At 43.3% G+C, this 21,579-nt stretch overlaps 1 protein-coding gene across 6 annotated transcripts in view; it reads right to left on the minus strand.

The window, feature by feature from the left end:
- Positions 1–21,579, minus strand: part of DENND1A (DENN domain containing 1A) — a 701,497-nt gene that overhangs the window by 3,803 nt on the left and 676,115 nt on the right. For 4 of the 6 annotated variants that reach the window (XM_074293045.1, XM_074293042.1, XM_074293040.1 and 1 more), the window contains 2 exons: positions 7,977–8,102; positions 185–446 (listed from right to left, as the gene is read on the minus strand). In XM_074293045.1, coding sequence (XP_074149146.1) covers positions 185–446; positions 7,977–8,102 — 388 coding nt within the window. The remainder of the gene's footprint in view (positions 1–184; positions 447–7,976; positions 8,103–21,579) is intronic. The other 2 variants (XM_074293044.1, XM_074293043.1) reach the window with 1 other exon arrangement.

The following is a 21,579-nucleotide window of genomic DNA, read 5'->3' on the forward strand; positions in this document are numbered from 1 at the left end:
GTTAAACACTATAGATTCTTGTTCTATATTCTTGCAGTCTTCAATGTTCTCAGGGTCCCTCTAGATCTCTGAATTCTAACGCCCAGTATTACCTAAAGAACAAGACACCTCCACGCAATGCTGATTACGTTTGGGTGAGCCATTCCAGGAGGGAGGCTGCCAGCAGCTCCCAACTCTGGCCTACCTGGTAGTCAAAGGTGCAAGGCTGCTCGCGCTGCTCCTTGGGCAGCCTGAGGTCTTCTAAGCTCTTTGCTTGGCTCAGGGGCTGAGGCAGCTGCTCTACCTCCAGAGTGCTAAAGATGTCCTCCAGCAGGTTGATATCTGCAATTCTGTCAGGTGGCGGCGCCGGGGGACCCCCCACAGCTTCTTTTGCCCGCTTCTCTGGGCTCCCGGCCTCTTCTCCATCTGCACTGTCTGACTCTCTCAGGACCCGGTAGGGCAGAGGCCTAGGGACAAACAAAGGCTGAATTCCCACCAGAGAATGGCTTTTTGGGGAGATTATATTTTTACAAACCTTACACAAATTAGAGGAAGCATGGGGTGATGGAAAACGCACTGGACCAGGAAGAAATCTAGTCCTAACCCAGGTGTAAACTTGCCGTGCACAGTGGGGAAAGTCCTTCTCTTTCCCGAGAGCCTGTTTTACAGAATGGAGGAGTTCAGTCTTAACCTGATGTGTAACCCTCCGGGAAACTTTATCCCCCTCTGGACCGTAGGTTGCTCGTCTGTTAAGTGAAGATGTTACACCAGACTAGGGCTTCTTAGTCTTTCTGGGTCCTTTTTTTGATCTGCCTGCATCAGCTGGGGGAAACGGGACTCTGGGCCAGGCTGGATGTGTAATTACAATGGTCATCCGCTATGGGAAGACTGTTTTCTTGTGGAACAAAGTGAATTTCTGGATTGCTGGAACTACCCTATGTGCTCTTTGCCAAAAAGCATTCCGGTCGGTTTGCTGGTGACGACAAATATTTAATTGTAGGGAGAGTATAAGAGGAGGGGCTTCCTCCCCACTTTGATGTAGTCACAGAAGACCAAGAATATAATTACAAGTTATATTATAATGACTACTAATCATAAAGATGGTTTACACTGAGTCACTTTGAGGTGAAAACACTCGTTCATGGCCCGTGTGACTCCTGGCGGTGGGGAAGAGCTGGATTACGAAGAGGAGTAGATGCTGGGAATGAAACTAAGCAATTCCCTTACTGGAGAAGCCGTACCTGGGGAAACATCCCTGAGACGTCTCCCGAGGTGTGGCCCACCCCACTGCCAGCACACTCTAGGTTGGAGCCCACTCTGCCGACGGCCTCCGAGGAGCTGTGTGGCGCGCCCCTGGTTTGTGGCGGGGAAGGTTCCCTGCCCACTATTTTTGCCGCGCTAATTCAGGGAATGTCTTTGTTAAGGGCCAACTGAATCCACGGGCTGACTGTTAACGGAAGGTGCGCTGCGGAGGCTCGGGAGCGTTAGGAGTGGAATCCCACAGGGTTATCCCGATAGCGGTTATCCTCCGGGGACCCGGTCCACGGGTGTGAGTGTGAGCTGGGATCCGCTGCACCACAGAGCCCTACAGTAAGCTAGCTGAGCCTAAGACCCAGAGTCCGGGCGAGGGGTCAGGACGTTAATGATCATGGGAGCCAAGTCCCAATCGGGATGGGTGCCGTAGCATGGCATGGAGAGGAGCCGAACCAGTCGGCAGTTCCCTCATAGGCGACTTTCCCAGGCACCTCACCACAACACGGGGAGAACACAAGGGGATTTGCATGCGCCTGGGAGGGGAAGCGGTATAATGTGTATCCAATTAACAATAAGACCTGACATGCCTTTCGGAGGTGATTGGCATCTGATTGGCAGCCGGTCTCACTGTGGCATTTAAACAAGGTTTTAGATTAAGGGGGGAAATATTTGTGAAGGAGAGAAAAGGGAAAGGTATCGTGGCAGGAGCCTACTTCCCCCCCGAACGCAGCAAATCATACACATTCATGAGCCAAATGTGTCTGAGTTCATCTTTCACAAGCAGAGGAACAATAAACAGATGCAGGCTGGGAGGGGGGCCGCGGCGCTGATGCTGGTGGCTCGTACTGCGCACCCTCCGATGGCATTTGGTGGCTAACAAGCAGTCCTAGCTCATTAATGGCTACATGAAGACCCAGGGCTGAGGGAGGCTGAGGGCAGGGGTCACACAGGCAGGGAGCTGTGCAGCTGAGCCTTGCTGGAAGGGGGGGAGAGGGTGAGCGCAAAAGGAACAACAAACAGACCGAGGAAGGCAGAGGGGCTGAGGGCTGTGCAGAAGCCGGTTTCTGTTGGGACTATATATGTGCGAGGCCTATGGGGTGCCGGTCTCCTTCCGCATTCACATCCCTTTTCCACATCGTGTGCCTGAGAGCAATGCCCCTAAGATCTCTGGGAAATGATCCTTGGACTTGGTTCCCCAAAGTGTAAGATGACCGGGCTGGCGAGCTGGACTTCAAGGCCATTACTAGCTCTGACATTCCATGTCCTAACTTCACCCTTCTGTGTTCTAGCATTCGTTGCTCTGAGGTGCTTTTCTAGTATTCCAATGTTTTGTGTTCTAAGCTCCCTTCCAGCACTCACATTCTAGGTTTCTAGAACGCTTGTCTGCATGGGACCTAAGGGAGTCCCTCACTCTGGGGCGGCTCATTTATTTTTACGAAATTTTTAAGCACTTCTAACTTCTTTCCTGCTTTAGGCATGATTTCATTCTTCAAAAGGCGGAAGAGCCAATAAGGGGAAATTTTTTTCTGGATAAGATTCTCATCAACAAGGGAGGAACTAGTTATTAAGGTAGGAATGCTGAGCACTCTGGGGGGAGGGGAGTTTGTTGTAGATGAGAGGAAATATGGAGACAATCTGATGGGCCCTTTAGAATTTGCTAAAGCAGATTTCAGAGTTCAAGGAAACATAGGTAGGATCCTATGGAGCAAAGTACTTCAGGGGAAGTCAGCCTTAGGGAGATAGGAGATGCTTAAGAATGAAATTCTGAAAACATAAAGGGAAACAATTCTAATGAGGATGAAAAAATGGGATTTGCCTGATATCAACATGGATTCACTGAGAATTCACCAATCCAACTTAGGTCATGAAAAAGAAATATGCAGACGATGGAGGCAAAGCCTGGTAACAGAAGATGAATGTAAGAATGTACCCTGATCCTGTAAAAATGTGGCAGGGAATGCCGGTGCCCAGGAGGAAAAAGCGAAGGCTAACAAGAAGGTGTTTTTTGTTTTGTTTGAAAACTCTGTTGGGAGACAGTTGGGATGGAAAATGACATCCTGACATCCACATCCAGAGAAAGAACTATGGAGACTAAGTGTGGGTTGAAGCACAGTATTTTTACCTTCTTGTTTGTTTGACTTTTCTTTCTCAAAGTTTTTTTCCCTTTGGGTCTGATTTTTTTTTTTTTTTTTTTTTGGCACAACATGAAAAATTTGGGAAAAGGACTGCACTTTCTTGAGAAGAGGGAAAAATTTGTAAAGTCTTACAAAAATGAATGTTGAAAACTATCTTTACATGTATTTGGAAAAAATAAAGTACTATTGAGGAAAAAAAAACTATTAGAAGAAAAAGGAAGATCAAAGAAGGAGTAGAGCCAAGGGCTGGGCTGGATGGAACAATGGTGTTTGACAACATAAAATAGCATGACTTAGTTTGTATGTTTCTTCTGAAGTGGGAATGGATCCTTGTGGTAGAAATGGCAGAAATGGGAGTTTCTGAAATGACTGAAAGGGAGTTGATACTCGAGCCAAAAAAGGAAATTGTAAGAGTCCCTGACTGCCATTTGTTTGGCCCAGATGAACACCATCTTGAGGTATTGAAAGAACTGGCAAATGTGGCTGCAGATCCACTCCTGTGATATGTGAAGGATCAGGGAAACAAAAGTGTCACAAGATTGAAGAAGGGCAATGTTCCAATTTTCAAAAAAGCAAAGAGCACAGTCTGTAGGTTATAGGCCAGCGAGCCTGACTTCAGTTCCTGGGGATATCGGAACATAAAAAAGGAGTTTGGTGAACGTTTATAAAGGAAAAGGAAAAGTCAGCCTGGCTCCATCAAGCAGAGGTTGGGGAAGACTAATGTCATTTGCTTGCTGGACAGGATGACTAAACTGAGTACATGAGGAACATACCGTGGATGGAATTTATCTTGATTCAAGCAATGCTTCTTTAATAAAGTATTCTCTTCTTATGGAGAGAGAATAAACTAGATGATAATACAATCAGCTGAATTCCGCACTTGTTGGAGGCAAAAAGTAAACTGTTAAAGGTTTAATGCCAACATGGCAGAAAGTTTCCAGTGGAAATGTCCGAGGATCTGTGTTTGACTCTGAGCTGTTAAAGTTTTCTTGGACTTGGACAAAGGCACAGATCTTATGTTCATTAAATCTGCTGATGACACAAAGGAAGGATGCACTGCTAACACTGGATCAAAAAAGCTAACACACTAGAATCAAAATCCAGTGGGCGTAAATGTAAAGTCTACCACCTGGGTACAAAAACCCACCTTCACACCAGCCATGGATCGATTGCTCTGAAAAGGCTCAGAGGGTTTTAGTGGGCAGCAAGCTCGCTACGAATCAGAAACATAATGTGGTGACTGAAATGCTAATGAGCCTTGGATACCATCGAGGAGGACGTAGCTTTTAGAATCAGGGACAGTTGTACCGTTCTGGGGACCACAGTTTGAGGACCTTGGGAAGAGTCCAGAAGAGGGCAACTGGGATCCGTGTCACATGAAGACCGTTGAAGGAACTGAGCACGTTTGATTTGGAAAACAGAAGATTCAGAAGGGGAATGTGGTAGCTGAAGGACTATCACGTGGAATGGTGGAAAGACTGGATTTGTCCCATCTCTCCAAATGGGGCAATGGGTAAAGGGTCCAAAGGACCAAGCTGATGCTGTGCTTGTCGTTCACTCAGTCGGGTGGACTCCTCGTGACCCTAACTGGGGTTTTCTTGGCAAAGATGCTGGAGGGGTTTGCCACCTCCTTCTCCTAACAGAGCTTCCAAGGTGCACCCCTGCCTTGAGACCCGATGGCTCCCTCCTCCCCGGAGTCTCCAGCAGAAGCCGGTGGAGTTTGGGGGGTTCCTTTTGTGTGAGGGCTGAACTCCGTGGCTCCCGAGGGCCCTTCCTCCTTTCAGATGGATGCCTCTCCTCCGGGCTCCCCAAAGAGCTCAGGCTTTAAACTTGACTCAGAGGGCCGGCCTTGCCGCTGCTCTGAGCCCTGAAAGGCCGGGGCGGGGAACCTTAGAAACAGCACCATCTCCTGGCCACGGGCATTCTTGCGGCTTCCCAGGCTTTCTGGCCATCCGGTGTGGTCTTAATGAGACCTCCTCATCTTGTGACTTACCTTAAAATCCTCACTAGTGACGGCAAAAGCTAATTTACTCAGAAAAACTTTTACTTGAGGATGGGAACAATTTGTCCCGTAGGATCCCTTTCAATTCTAACTTTCTGCGTTCTTTATTCTAACCTAGACTTTAAGGTTGTATACAGATCCATCGATATGTTAAATGTTACCAGAACCGATGATCTGTGGTAAGTCAGCCCTGAGAACTCCTCGGGTGAGAACTCCCTCTCCCACTGCAGACCTGGAGGCGTCCATAAATGAGTGTCTAACAAGGCCAGTTATCGGGGGCACAGAGAGATTAAATCACTAGCCCAGGGTCACACACAGTTAATTTCAGAGGTGAAACCCAAGTAATTCTAGCTCCCAGGTCTTTAAGGCTTCTATTCACTAAGCCAGTTTATGAGTTTCAATATAAGTGACATAATGAAAGGTTTAGAACAAAATAAGAAATAGAAGTCTCGCTGCTTTCAAGCATGAGAAAAAACGGGACGGAAGAAATAATACGAGTTCTGTTAACTTTAAGAACATGAAATTTAGAATTGGTCATCAATATACAATAATGAATTAAACTTAAAAGTACCTTGATTAGGGCAGCCAGGTGGCGCAGTGGGTAGAGCACCAGCCTCAGACACTTCCTAGCTGTGTGACCCTGGGCAAGTCACTTAACCCCAGCCTCAGGGGGAAAAAAAGAACCCTTGATGAAGAATAATTTATTGTTACTTTACCCTGGATTGAAAGGCATATTAAAGAAATCCTTTAATCCTTAAGTAAGCCTTAAGTATGGAAAAAGAAACAACTGATTTTAGACCTGATTGTTAATTCACAAGTTGTAGGTTAAAAATTCTCAGAGGAAGAAATAATGTCACACTTTTTCTTCATTCCGAATTACATATAACATACTTGAATATTCCAAATGATTAAGATTCAAATGAATCCTAATGAACTCTTTGCTATTTGGGGGCCAAGCAATATGGTTTCTTTTCTTTAGTGTCTGTATGTTGCCACAGTGAAATCTGAGCCCATGGATCAGAGGAAAGTCTCCAAGAAAGAACAGCTCTTTCCTAAGGAAAGATGTTGTCATGGGAAGAGACTGGGAATCAGAAGACTGGTCTTATCGAGACCTCACTGTATGAATCTGAGCAAATTATTTTGCTTGTTTGGGCCTCAGTTTCCTAATCTATTAAAAATGGGGGAAGGGAAGTAATAGGACTGGATTATCTAGAACCACAAAAGTTGAGAGCTGGAACTCTCTTTAAGAGATCCAATCTCTTCATCACCTATATGAAGAACAGAGAAAGAAAGAGACTTACCTGAGACCTCTAAGGCATCTTCTTGCTGGTAATAGTCTATGTCCTACCATTCTATGTTCCAGAGTCCTTTCTAGCTCTTAACACTCTTTGTCCAAAGATCCCTTCCAGGTTAGCATTCTATGTGTTAAGATCTAGTTAAGCTATAATATGTTCTATGTTGTGAGATCTGTTCCAGCTGTAACGTTCTGTGTTCCATATTCTAACCATCTTTGTTCCAAATTTCACCCCAGCTCTAATATACTATGACCTCTACTTCCAAAACAAAGCTTTTCTCATCTATACATCAGGACCCATAATCAGCAATCTGCTATTGTGCAACTGGGCAAGCTTCTTTCAAAGGAAGAATATGCCCCAATCCTAAAAAAAATTGCCCTTATTAAAGAAAAAATATTTTTATGGTCCATACTTCTGATTTAAAAAACATTTCAATATCAAAAATCAATGAGATTTAATTTTTTTTTTTTGCCACAATGCTATTTCTTTACAGACTTCATTTTTAATGAATTATATATGAACTCGATAAAAGTTTGTTGTAGTAATTTGGTTTTCAGTTAAGTTAATTGAGATGGGCTGGCCAATTGGCTGGTTTATACATATGGGCACTAAAACACATCCTGAGGTTTGGCACAGCATTCTGATTTGAGCAAAACCATGCTGCTAGCCAAAGGTCTGTTAATTCCTAGTGAGTGCAGCAAATGTTATTTGCACAGTACAACAGATTAGCCAGAGAGAATCAGATCAGTCTTGAAATTAAAAGACACCTATGAACAAAGCCCCAAACTCCTGTTTTAACCAACAAAGCCAGAACACAAATGGTACAAATAAAAGCATACACCACAAGCTGTAATGATGTAACAGAGGAGACGCCTGACTAGTGGAATGGCCTCCGTTTGTGTCATGCTGGAAGCTGGCAGCCGAAGGGGAGGAGTCTTTGATGGAGAAATTCTGGGAAGGCAGGAACAGTGAATGGTGAATCATGATAGGGATGAAAGGGAGAAGGTGTTTAGGGACAGAGAGGGAAACCTTGGGGGAAATGGGTATCATGGGGAGAAGGCAGGTGGGAGGGGTCCATCCCTGGTGCAGGAAAATGGCGGAGCATGCTCTAGCTGCAGACCATTAGTTCGTTACATCCCTGGAAGGACCAGGGCAGAAAAGTATCTGCACACACATCCCATGCGTTATATTTGTACAGCAAGGGCCAAACCATGCAGTAGAGACCACAAGCAGGATCATCGAGCAGAGCTCCATGCTTAACACTAATGAACCCAGAGAAAGACACAGAGGAACAGAGAGGGAGAGAGAGACCATTCAAAGGGAGTACAGAAGAAGAAGTTGTCAGAATAGCCAGAGAAAGGGTCCTCTTCCCGCTGATCATCGTCAGAGGAGTCTTCAGAGAGAAAGACTGTATAGTGTCTCAAGGGCTTTACCAGGCTGAAGGAGAGAGGAAAACAAAAAAAGAACATGAAATTATGAGATGCCTTGATTGGTTAATTTTTGATAGGAAGAAAGAGGAAAAAACGGAGGAGGAGAAATGCTGGTTAGAAGAAGCAATCCCTGCTCCCCCTTCCTGCGCTAGAAGGGAGGCCAGCCCCAGGACTCGCTGGGGCAGCTTGCCACCACGTCTGGGGGTCACACACTCAGCTTCTTGCCAGAGCCGTGGGCGCCCAGTACCACTGCGCCGTGGACCGAACTTCCCCGAAAGCTGCGTCCGTCTCCCATCCCTGGAGCTGGGGCAGCCACACCTAGCAAGTTCTCCATGAAGAGACATTCGAGAAGTATGTTGTAAAACAGATGTACTTTTAACACCTCTTTTTTGAGGGGAGGGCAAGATGTGGCGAGAAATCAAAAAACACCTAGTTCAGGTAAGTTTGAGACATGATAAATCCTGATAGGGATACTCAAAGTGCCACAGAGTGATTGCATAAAGCAAAGGTGTGGGATTAAATGACCTCTGTGGTCCTTTACTGTCCTCGTATTCCATGTGCTAACATTCTGGGCTCTGGGTACTTTTCATCCTCATGTCCTATATTATGAGTTCTATGTTACAGTCTAAGGTTCCTAATAATCCATGTTCCAAGATTTCAAGTCTGTGACTCCATGAGAGCAAGGGGCACTAAGGGAGTCAATTATACACCAGAAAAGGGAGTAGTAGATTACAAAGAGCCTGACTATTTGGGTGGAGGTCCTACTCCAAAGTGGCGCATGCACAGCAACAGACCAACAAACAGCCAACCCTATGGAGAAGGAATATGGAAAGGCAATTCTTTGCTGATTGGTGGTGGCTCTTTGGAATTCTCTCTCAGATGCCTCTTCAGAGAGTCTTTTTCATCTGTGATATGGTGATTAAATATTAATTATTATAAAAAATACATCTGCCTTGTCAGCCACCTGTGAGCCCTACCTATAAACACAAACACATATACGGCATATATAAAATATCTCCACAGTCTATATGAATTATACACTGACCAGAACTCAAGTTAGACACTTACTGGTACCCCTTTCCCACAACTCCCAAGACCTAGAGAGAGGCAGTGACAGGTTCTATAAAACAACGGGAAGAATAATTATTTTGGGATCATACTTCGTTGTTATTAATCATACTTGAATCACTACCCATTGTTTCAAAGCTTGTATAGTTAAGGGAAATAGCTGGTCATATTTTTTTCTTTCTTTGAGAAGAAAAGACCTTGCTCAAATCTCTCTACCTCATTTCTTCTCATACAAGAAAGACCTTGGACTCTGGTTGGGCCTTTTTTTGTCTTTGAGGCAAGCCATGTTTCTGGCGGAGTGTAGAGTCAGGGAGGAGTTTCAGAGCCCAAATGAGAAGGAAAAGTGTTTGCTCCAATAATAACAGGATCACAGGCTCATAGGACTTAAGAGTTGGTAGGGACATTAAAGATCACTAGGCCAGAGGTGTCGAACAAACAGAAAGGGACAACATGCAAGCAGCATGTTGACTTGGAAAACTACAAATTGGCATCATCTATGTTGTGAATTTTTATTTATTTTATCAAACTTTTCCCTATTATCTTTTAATCTGGTTGGGCCCATTTGGGAGTTGGGGAACATGACTTTGACACCTTTGATTTAGACTGACCTCATCTTTTGACATTTAACACAGAGACTTGCTGAGATTTTGGCAGCATTGATTGAATTTGAATCCAGTTCTTTTGATTCTCAAATTTCTATTACACCAGTAAGCATGAACAGCAAGACATTTCTACAATGCTTTAAATTTCATAAACCACTTTTCTTGCAATATCTCCATATTACAGATATGGAAAGAGGAGCTGATGAGGCACAGGACTTATCCAACATTACATGGATTGTGACCAGGGCTAGAGACCAACTCTTTTCACTATGCCACAGAGCCTTTTGCTGGGTCTTAATGAGACTTTCTCCTTTAACTGGTCAAGGAAGGTGGGGGCAGCTCTCTTTAGAAGGAGGCTAGCCCTTTATTATCAGGAGACAACCTATTTCCTGTTTTAACACATGCCCAGACAGACTGGTAGAGCTGCCTGGTTCACCAGTCCTGCTGTCCATCCTGTTGCTGGGCCATCTGGCTTGCTCTGCTCCTCTCAGCATCTTGTCTCATTCTGATTTATGATGCTCCTGCCTATAACTTGGTGTTTTCTGTTCTCCCTTCACCCATCCCAGTCACTGGATCCCCAAAGCCTCACATTTTACAGCTAGTCCTCCTTCCCCACTCCAGGTCTCCTATAGACACAGATATGTCCTTTGGTAGGACGTCCAGGATGTCCAAATGCCACAGCACCTCCCAGCTCACATGGCTTTTCCAGCTGTATGGCCTGAGACAAGTCAATTCAGTTCTCTAGTATGTGTTTCCTCATCTGTAAAATGGGAACGATGATACTGTGATGTTATTTCACAGAATTGTAGAGATCATATAAGATATGTAAAGAACTCTGTGAACCTTAGAACGTTTTAACGTTAGCTGTTATTATGTGAGAAACAGTTTTAGATTGTGGAAATTGCAATGAACTCAGGATTTGAATATGAATCTTTCCTTTGACCTGTATTAGCTGGATGTCCATAGGCAAGCCTTCCTGAGCTTCATTTAACAAATGGAGATGGTAAAGCCTAAGGCACTCCTCTCACAGGATTGTTCAATTCAACAAACATTTATTAACAGACTCCCATATATAGGGTGCTTATGAGAGACACTGGGGACATGAGGACAGAAAGGAAAGCCTCAAGGTATTTATATTCTACTTGGGAGATGGTAATATACAGAGAGCAATGTCAAGTAGATTCAATACATGAGGGAGAGGAAAAAAAAGAGGGAGGAGAAGAGAGAAGAGGGGAGAGAGACAGAGAGAAAGAAAGAGAGAGAGAAGAGAGAAGAGGGGAGAGAGACAGAGAGAGAGAAAGAAAGAGAGAGAGAAGAGAGAAGAGGGGAGAGAGACAGAGAGAGAGAAAGAGAGAGAGAAGAGAGAAGAGGGGAGAGAGACAGAGAGGGGGGAGGGAGGAGGAGGAGGAGAAGGAAAGGAGGGAAAGAGACAGACACACAGAGAGACAGAAAGAGAGAGAGAAAAAGAAAGAAAGAAACAGAGAAAGAGAAGGAGGAAGGGAGGGAGGGAGAGAGAGAGAGAAATTGAGGAAACGGGAAAGGTCTTACTATAGTACTATAGTATTGTGGTACTACAGTAGTGCTGGAAGTGGAGGGGAGGAAGGAGTACATTCCAGATATGGAGAGATGCAGTTTCAAAGGCATGGAGAGGAGAGAGAGAATGTCACATATGAAGAACACTTAGGTCAGTTCAGTTTGACCAGAACAGAATATATGAAAAGGAATAATATTAATTAAAACTAAAAAGGCAGATGGCTTTAAAGAGGTTTTAAATGTTGGAACTGTGGGTCTTATCCTAAAAGATTTTTGAGTCACAGGGTGACATGGTCTGATCTGTTTTTGGGAACATCAATTTGGCAATAGTGTAAAAAGTGGTTGGAGAGGGGAGAGAATTGAAGCAGTGACTAATTAGGAAATTATAATAGTCTAGTTGAGAGATAAGGGACTAAACAAGGATGGAGTCAGTGTGGCTAGAGAGGAGACAGATGTGAAAGATACCGCAGAGGTAGAATCCACAAACTATAACTTACAAAATAGGGAGGAGGAGGGAGAGGGAGGATCAAGGTAATATCATTTACAGAAATGGAGACGTTTGGAGCAGGGATGGGGTTTTGGGGGGAAATGTTTTGGACATGTGGAGTTTGACGTCTGACATGTCTACATAGCACACAGGAAGCAGCTTGCTGGTAATATGAGAGGAGTTTAGGTAAGAGATTAAGGTTGAATATACAGATACAGGAGTTACAGAAATGGAGATAATAACTCAACCCATGGAGGTACATGAGATTAGTTAGGCAGAATTATATAGAACGAAGATACGAGGACTCAGGACAGACTCTTGGGAGATGGCCAAACAGGCTGGGAGAATGATGATTCAGCAAAGGAAAATGAGAAGAGGTCAAATAGGTGGAAGGGAGGGGGGATTCAAGAGAAAACAACATCACAGAAGCTTAGGAAGGAAAGAGATAATGTTCAAGAGGAAGGAGGTAACTAGTAGTGCTAAGAATTGTAGAATTGTCAAGAAAGGTGAGGACTGATAAAAAGCCACTGGATTTACCTGCTAAGAGAATAGTAGTGATCTTGTAAAAAGCAGCTTTTGTCTCAAGGTAGGGCTGCAAAACAAACTAAGGGATGAAGAAATGAACAGGAAGAGAGAAAATGATGAAAATGAGAGTAGTCAACCTTTTCTGGGAGTTTGGCTGTGAGAGCAAGAGATAAAGGACAACCACTTGAGGGAATGTCAAAGTCAAGTCAAGATTTATAAACATTATTATTTTAAGAATGGGAAGAAGCTGGGTATGCTTGTCTAGCAGAGAAAATGCCAATAGATAAAGAGAAAATGAAGATGAAAGTGAGAGAAGGATGCTTTCAGGGGCAAGAAAGGAAAGAATGGGGTCCAAAGCACAAATGGAGGAGTGGGCCTTGACAAGAAAAAGATAGACCTTTTTTTTTTTCCATATCACAAACTACTGCAGGAAAGCACTAGCTGATGGAAAGCAATTTGGAAGTATGGTTTGGGGAAACGGAAGAGCTCAAAACGGATGATCTTGATTTTCTGAGAAAAGTTAAGCGAGAGAACCTCTGCTGAGAGGAAGCAGGGGAGGAGGTGGTGAGAAATCTGAAGAGAGGAAAGAAACTGCTGGGGAAAGGGAAGCAGGGCATCAACCAGAGAACAAGACAAGGATTGCTGGGAAGCAGTGGGGGCCCAGTTGAAATAAGATAGCATAAATTTATAATAGTCAGTTGATACAGGAGAATCTCTCTCTCCAGGCCAATCCAGCCATATCCGAGTAGGTGTGGAGAAAGAAGATGCTAGAAGTAACTGAGGTTTGGCAGGCGGAAACAAAAATCAAATGACATAATACATATAAAGTACTTTATAGAAATGAAGTGCTATATAGATGCGACCTACTCTCGTTACCACTCCCAGGCATTTGATTGGTCTCAGAACAGTTTGCACAGGTTTAGAGTGGAGAGAATCTTCAGGAGTTAGAACATCTCTTTTCTCTATTATCAAAAATTTCTTAAGAGACAATCATGTTTTAACAACAATAAAATCAGCCACACCCACCTAAAGCTTTCATTCACCCTAGTTCACAAACCCTAAGCCAATGGCATGTTAGCCTTGGCAGCATTTTCCCATTAGGGAAGGCCTGGTGACAGACTGTGTTCATCATCCAGAGACAAACTTAAGTAAGCTCAGAGAAATTCCCCACTAGAGAATAAGCCTTTGGGTAATGAACATTTTTGGCCAAAATAACTCACAAGGACTATCTACTAGGGAGAGAAAGTTGCGTTGGTGAAATACCCACATGACTAGAAATCAAGGATTCTTGATGAAATGTGAAATATGTAATATGTAAGTGTGAAAAAGCAGTCCCCCTTTTTGGGTACTTTGTAGCCACTTTACAGAGAAGCAAAATGAGGCTCAACAAGGTAGAGTGACTCACTTAAAATCACATGGTTAGGGACTCAGGAGCCAGCACTGGAAGCCAGGTCTTTAGATTTCAAGTCTGGGGATGATTTCTCTAGCACATGCCATATCACAAGCCAACACGACTTTTGTCGTTTCCTACCCACGCACTGTCATCCTACTCTTATGCCTCTGTTCCTACTGTTCCCTATGCTCTTTGTCTAGCCCCTACTCCATGTCTCAAATTAGATTTCACTCTGCAAGATCCCATTCTATTGCTACCTGCTCCAGGAAGTTTCCTCTGATTCTCCCCAATCAGAAACAATTTTTCTTTCATCCAGTCTCATATTTCCTATTGCCCTACAGCTCTTATCATTTATTTACCACCATTCCTAGTTGTACATATGCTATGTAAGGGCAAGGGTCATATCAATTATCTCTGTGTCTCTCTCATTCCCCAGCATATAACTCTGCACATGGGTGCTCTATAAATAATAGCTGCGTGAATGAATGAAAGTGCTCTTAGATTGCACGATCATAAACACAGTGTCCTGAACAGGGGAGCTTAAAGATGTGTTGTGTTCTCTGCTGGTTAGACAATAGTTGGTGAATTATGTTTAGTTCTGAGTATCACTTTTAAAAGCAGACATTATCAAACTAAAATACACAGGAGGGCAACCAGAGTGGTAAAAGGCCCCAGAGACATGCCATATAAGTTAGCTTGGAGAAGAGAAGATTTAAGAGGGGACATACATGGTAGTACAATCATATGAAGCGCTATCATGGAAGAAAGAATAGACTCGTTCCGTTTCAGCCTTAGAATGCAAAATCAGAAGTGAAGGTTATCAGTTACAAAGGAGCTGATTTTTAGCTTGTTACGACAGAAAATTTCCTAGTAATTAGAGCTATTTAAAATTAGAATGGATTGTAAAGTAATGAGGTCTTTGCCATCTGAGGCCTTCGAGCAGAAGTAGGGATGTGATCTTGCCAGGGACAGTCTGGGGAGAGGTGAGGGGTGTATGTTCAGGTAGAGGCCCTTGAAATTCCTTTTTGCTCTTCAGGAAGGACTGTATGATTCATGGTTGGGTCAAATTAAATGAAAAAATTTCAAGAGGATTCAAATTCATTTTAAATGCTTGACAGGGCATCTCTTCTGATTAAATTTCCCTCCTATTTTGAGGTAGATTGTGCATAATAGTTTAACACATTCTCAAAACTCAACTCAACTTGTTCAACTTTGTTCAAAGAACAAAGCTCTTTTCCTACTGAACTGGACTTTGGCACCCCATGTTTGGGTTTGCCAGAGAAAGGAACATTCTTACATTTTTTGGCTACAGGGGCGGGGGGGAAGGGAGACTTGCAGTTTAACATTCTATATGATGTAATCCCTCTGTTTTATATCAAGTCACCATCTAGCCACGCTTACTGAATCATTCTCTTAGCCTGGACCAAAGACAAAGATTATGAGCTTGTGTTCAGTTGCACCCACTGCTTTGTGACTCCATCTGGGGTTTTCTTGGCAAAGATACTAGGATGGTTTGCCATTTCTTTTTCAGGTTCATTTTACAGATGAGGAAACTAAGGCAAACAGGATTAAGTGACTTGCCGGGGGTCACAAAGCTAGTATCTGAGACCAGATTTGAACTCAGAAAGATGAGTTTTCCTGATTTCAGGTCTGCCACCCTACCCACTGAGCCACCTAGGGCTGTTTTCTTCTCTAATCAAATGTATTGATGATGGGGGAGGGAGACTTGGGCAAAGACATATAGTATAGTAGCAAGAGCACTGGAATTCAGGAGGGCAGGGGTTTAATGCTGACAACCACTAAATTGCCATGATATTAACCAAGACATTTATCCCCTTTTTTGGGTCAGTTTCTTCATGTGTTAAAGGACTGACATTTCATCTACATGAGATTTTCCGAATTTAAAAGTCTATAATTTTAAGAAAGAGCTCGCTGATCTATGAGTCAATGGTTTGTTTTTCACAGGCAAAAAGAGATTGTCGCCTAATGCTGTGGCAGACAGTCATCACATTTCAAGCACTATAGAGTCCGCTGAGTTGTTAAAATCAGGGAAGAACATTAGAGCTAGAAGAGACCTTAAAACACAAAATGTTACACCAGGAAGGTTATAGAATGTTAGCACAAAGAACCTTAGGGTTGGAAGGAATCTTAGTGATCAATTAGTCCACATCGCTAATTTAGTTTAGTTCCTTTCCTTTCTTGCAATTACTATTCCATTCTCTCCAAATATTTCATGTGAATGTGCACTAATCCTTTATTTGAAATGCCTTTCCTTCACCCCTGAAGACCTTACTACTGGGTGCTTGAAAAGTTAATTATCAAATCAACTACTACTTAGCTTTGAGCACAGGGTTGTTTTTTTCCTCCTGATGGCGATCTGGGGATTCTCTCGGTCAGTGTTTTGTTGTCTGTATTTAGAAGCTTTAGATACTTTTCATGTATTATTTTCTACATTCTGGTATATAGGTTTTTTGGAAGAACTATGATCTGTATATAATCTTCGCATATCTGTCTTCAAGGTCAGTTGTTTAGGCTTGTATGAAATTCATAAATTCTTCTAAGATTGTCGCCTTTTTCTTCTCTTCTGCCAAATTTTCCTCTACTTCAGATTTTTACTTTCCAAATCTGTTATTCTCTGTTTTCTTGTACTTTTTTGGAAAGATTTTCCCTTCTGTATTCAATTTTTCTTACTCTGCTGTGTGTATTTTTAAATTCTATGTTGAGAACTTTTATTTTTATTTATTTTTTGTGAGGTAGTCAGGGTCACATAGCTATGTAGTGTCAAGTGTCTGAGGCTGAATTTGAACTCGGGTCCACCTGACTCTAGGGCCAGTGCTCTATCTACTGTGCTACTTAGCTAACCTAATCTATCTTTATTTCTAAAGTTTTACTTCCCATTTTGGAATTTCTTGCAGTTGTTCCATGCTATCTAAGGAGTTCATAGGATTCTGTTTTTCATCAGTTTTATTTTCTTTCACATTATATATAATAAATGTGTTTTTGTTCTGAGGTTTTACTTATTTTTATTCCTGCTAGTTTTTGGCTTGTGCATTTGTTTTTATTCAGGTCCTTCCCTTTGATTCTTTTGATATTTCAGCCATATTCACTGCGTTCCCTATCTTTCATTCTTTGTTCCTTCCCTTTTCATAAATGCACAGACTCTTGAGAATGGGCTGTTAGGCAGCCTTAGCTTCCTTATATTAGCAGATGTGATGGTTAGTCAGGCCTGTTCTTTTCTGTCCTGAGCAACCTCTAGGGAAAGAAGACTTGCCTCGGCCGTATTTGGTAGGCCCAAAGCTATGTTTCCCCCTGACCTGTAGCTCTGATTACTCACAACACTTTTTTTTAACTAGATGAGATTGTTCCACATGTTCTTCCCTCCTTTCTTCCACATGAGCGGGCAATGGCAGTGGGTGCCGCTTCTTACAGAGTAGGGGAGAGGAGGTGGGTGTTTCAGGCAAAGTCACTATTATAAGAGATCTTTATCAAGAGCCTTTGAATTTATTTTTGCTTTTGGTGCATTACAGTTCTCACTACAGTTGGCATTGGAGTCACTGAAGGTTAAGGACACTGAATGAGTATAAAAGTTGAGATTAATTCATGGAATGATTCTTTGTGTGGGGGTAGGGTGGATTCTGTCATCTCATCTGGTACATTTGGCTATAATCATTCTACATCTGGCATAATTTCCTCTTTTTTTGAAGTTTTTGGGTTGGAGTAGTTTGTAGCCAGCAACTATTTGGATATCTTACTGGTCACATCCCAACCCCCTCCTTTGTGAGGAGGTGAGGAGAAGTGGTTCAGGACTCTGGGAAGATTACTGGAAAGCTGCATTCTGAAATGACCCAATGAAGGGGAAGGAAGGAAACAATAAGGCTATCTTAATAGACAGTAGAAATCATTAATTTTAGATTTACTAGACATTTTGTACAGAGCATTGTGGTGTGGGCTAAAAGGCCCAGGTTCTTAAACACGGCTGTGGATCATGATCCCGTATGGGGTCTAGTAACAATGTGAGGTTTGCAAAAATATGATTTATTATAACTAAGTGTTTGACTTGTATACCTATTTAAAATACTTATATACCCAAGGTCATGTAAGATTTGTCAGTGGAAAAAGTTTAAGAAGCCTGTGAAGAAATATGGAGTTTTGATAGAACATGATCTCCATGCTTATGCAACTTACTGTTCAATAGAGGAATAAGGTACACACACAGATACCTATAATATATTCCAATCTATGATCAGTGTCAGAGGTATACAAATAAGGGGGCGATGAGAAGGGACAAGCATTACCAAATGAAGGGGCAGAACGAGGAGGGCTTCCTAGAGGAGGTGACATTTGGAATGAGCTTCCAGCCAGGAACTTTCCTGCTGTGATGTCAGCCTGCCTAGATCTGCTTCCTCAGGGGGAAGGAGGTGGGGAATGGGGAGAGAACAACACTCAGCCAGTGGCATCTCAAACAATGAAGAGAGAGGTGTTGTGGAGAGGGGAGGTCCTTCCCTTCCCCATTAATACCAAGGTGAGTTTTAAAACTCACCTTATTTAAATTCAGCTCCCGGTGTTCCTCCCTAAAACATACAGTCAGATATTTGTCAAATATAAAGGATGAACCGTTGACGACGGCCAAGTTTAAATTTTTTATTAGCTTAAGGCAGTGGAATCAGGTAGGGTGTGTGGATGGGGGAAGCATCTCTTCTCTCATTAACCCAATTCAGCTACTACCCTGCAGTCTGCCACCCACCACTTGCTTGGATTTTATATACAAAGAGCTGTCTGTGAATAGGCAGGTCACAGGGAGCCCGGCTCCGCAGCAAGCGCTGCCGTTGCCTTCGAGGGGCAAAGCAAAGCTTGCTGTCCATCAGCGCGCCAACCCTCATCATCTCCACATGACTGCCCCAGCCTCTGCCTACCTAATCTCTTCGCCGAGTTCCCATGCAGATGACTTGCTGATCTCTTTCTAATGTTTAGTTTAACATGTCTCCCGTTAGCCCCAGCATATGACAGGAGTGACAGCCGCGGCTGTTGCTTTTAAAATATCATGTCAGCCACACAGCGCCACCGAGCCGGGGATGTGCTCCGTGGTGCTCGGCAGCGCCGTGATCGCACAGGTTTATTTTTTAATGAGGACGATCTGCATCTCGGGAGTTTTTTTATGTGTCAGGATGCGTGGACAAATCGGCGGCACATCACACTGGCCCGAAATGAAATGCTGACAAATGTAGGTATTTCAAATTTAATTGACACTTAAATGTACTTGAGATAAAAAAAAAATCTGGAGAGCGGTGGGTCTCAGGCAGTAATGAAGGGGATTCTATAATCATTTTTTTTTTTTTAAAAAGGATTATTTCATTCCCTTGTGAGGAATCTTTAATTTGTATATACATTAGCAACTTTGGCTCCCCTCTGATTATGTGTCCTCTAGAATCCTCATCGTGGCTCCCTTTTCTAGTGCATCTCAGATTTACAAAATACATTTCTCACAGTACCCTACAAAGTGGCAGCATAAGCCTTATCATTCCCATTTTACAGGTGGGCAGACTGAGAGTCAGAGAGGTGTTACAACTAGCAGGCGTTACAACAGGGAGGTGAATTAAGATAGTCCGAGTCTAGGTTTCAAACTCTACTACAAGGCCTCTGACGCCATCCATCCATCCAGTCCTCTCTGCTGGGCTGCACCAGGACTAGCTTGGAGGCTTGAGAGCTGCACAGTGGCCTAGCAGAATTCTGGATTTCCTCTGGGTTGAGGGTAAATCATGCACGAAATGCAATGGGACACATCCTGACAACAAGTTTCTGGAGTACTTTATGCTTATAAAATAGCTCAGTGCAGGAAGCCACAAAGGGGGCCACTGAGACCAGGGAAGCATAAAGACTTGCTTGGGACTGCACAGTTGGGGAGCAGCAGTCAGGATGGGAAGCAAATGTCCTGCCTCCAGATTCCACGCCTGGCTTCCTCTCTTTTTAGATTAACCGGCCTCTTATTAGATGAACAAATTCCTTGAAGAAAGGGCTCCGGCACGTATTAGGACTTTAGTAAATGCTGAATTGATTATTTAAGCAATAGTGAGGGTTTCTATTTCTCTCCCATCTCCAACTTAGCTCTTAAGCAGGTAACCTGACAGAACACTGCTGATGTTTCTCTGAACCCCAGAAACAGAAGCACAACAGAAATCCAGTCCCCATAGACAGAGTCCTGAGTGACGACTGACGCAGCCCTGTCCCCTTTGAAGCACTGGGACAGGCCCTGCCCCGAGTGCTCACTCTTATGATGGCACACCACAGAATCTCAGTGTTGTAAAGGGACCTTAGGAGTCATCTGGCCTAACTCCTGTGCGAGCCACTCCAAAGGCTTTCTATTGTCTCTAGGACAAATATAAAGCACTTAGCTTTGGAAGCCCTCCTTAACCCGAACGGAACCTAGCTTTCCAGCAGCACTGGACAATTCTCTTCCCCCTACCCTCTGAGATGCAGCCAGAATGGCCTTCTCTCTGTCCTCACTTTCCACTGACTGTGCCTTTGCCCTGGCCATCCCTATTCCTTAAAATGCACACCCCCCTTGCCTCCTTGTCTGAGTCCATCTCTTCCTTTAAAGTGCAGTTCAGGAACTATGTTCTGCATGAAGCCCTTCCCGACAGACCCAACTACAAGTCCTCCCTTCCAAACAACCCTGTATTCATTTGCATTTGTTTGCTTTATGTTTATGCTTGTATCTATTTAGAGATGTACTTTTTGTCTGTCCCTTGTTCCCCAACTCTCTTGGGATGTAAGCTCCTTTTGATTAGGCAGGGTCTCATCCTTTGTGTTTGGATGCCCATTGTCTAGCACACTGCCAACCACACATAGGCACTTAAATGCTTGTTGACTGATTGGTACCTGAGCTGGAAACGGCTCTATGGCATCATCTCACTTGGGATTCCTCCAGGGACAGACAACCCGCTACCTCATGGGTCAGCCTGCTCACTCTGGGTTGACTCTAATTGGAAGGGCTTCTTTTTCCTAAGAGTGAGCCAAAACCTGTCCCTGTGCCATGTTTACTCACTGCACCTTGCTATGCCTTCTGGGATCAAATAAAACAAAGCTAATTTCTTCTCCATCACAGCTCTTCAAATGTTTGAGGACAGAAATAATGTCTTTTCATCTCCAGAATAAATATCCTTGGTTCTTCAACTAAACATCTAACATCTAGATGGGACGCTGGGTAGAATGCTGAACTTGCTGGGCAAGTCACCTGACCTCTCTTGGTCTTAGTTTCCTCATCTGTAAAATGAGTATAAGAATGGTAACTACATCTCAGGACTTCTGGGAGTATCAAGTGCAATAATAGATGTAAAGCACTTAGCAAACCTTAAAGCACTATGCAAATATTAGTTCTTAGTTGCCCTCCACTGCATGTGATTCTTGCTCTTTAGCAATACCTTTCCAAAATGTCATGCTTAGAACTGCCATGATTCTCCAGAACCTCCTTTGTTCTGGACACTACGCTTCCATTAATGTGTGATTTCTAACTCTTCTGACATATGTGTTGTCCAGTTGACTCTGGGCTGGCCTCTAAAAGCATCCAGGAATCCTTTCCACAGAAATGGCATTCCCGTTCTGTTCTTGCACAGATGAATTTGGAAGCCCAAGTGAAGAATTTCCCAACCCTCTTCTTTCAATTTCATTTTTTTTTTTTTTTTGCTTCTTGGAGACTGGATGCTGTTATTTAATTGTTGTATTTGATGTGTAGGCAGAAGATTCAGGTTTGCATCCTCATTCTGGCCAAGTTACAGCCTTCGTGGTCCTGTTTTCTCTATAAAACAAAGGGTTTGAATTAGATAATCTCTATGGGTCTTTTCAGCTCTAAATCCCCTGATCTTTTTTGGATCCGGAGTCA

Source organism: Sminthopsis crassicaudata, chromosome 2 (genome assembly GCF_048593235.1).
Source record: "Sminthopsis crassicaudata isolate SCR6 chromosome 2, ASM4859323v1, whole genome shotgun sequence".
Taxonomy (NCBI): Eukaryota; Metazoa; Chordata; class Mammalia; order Dasyuromorphia; family Dasyuridae; genus Sminthopsis; species Sminthopsis crassicaudata.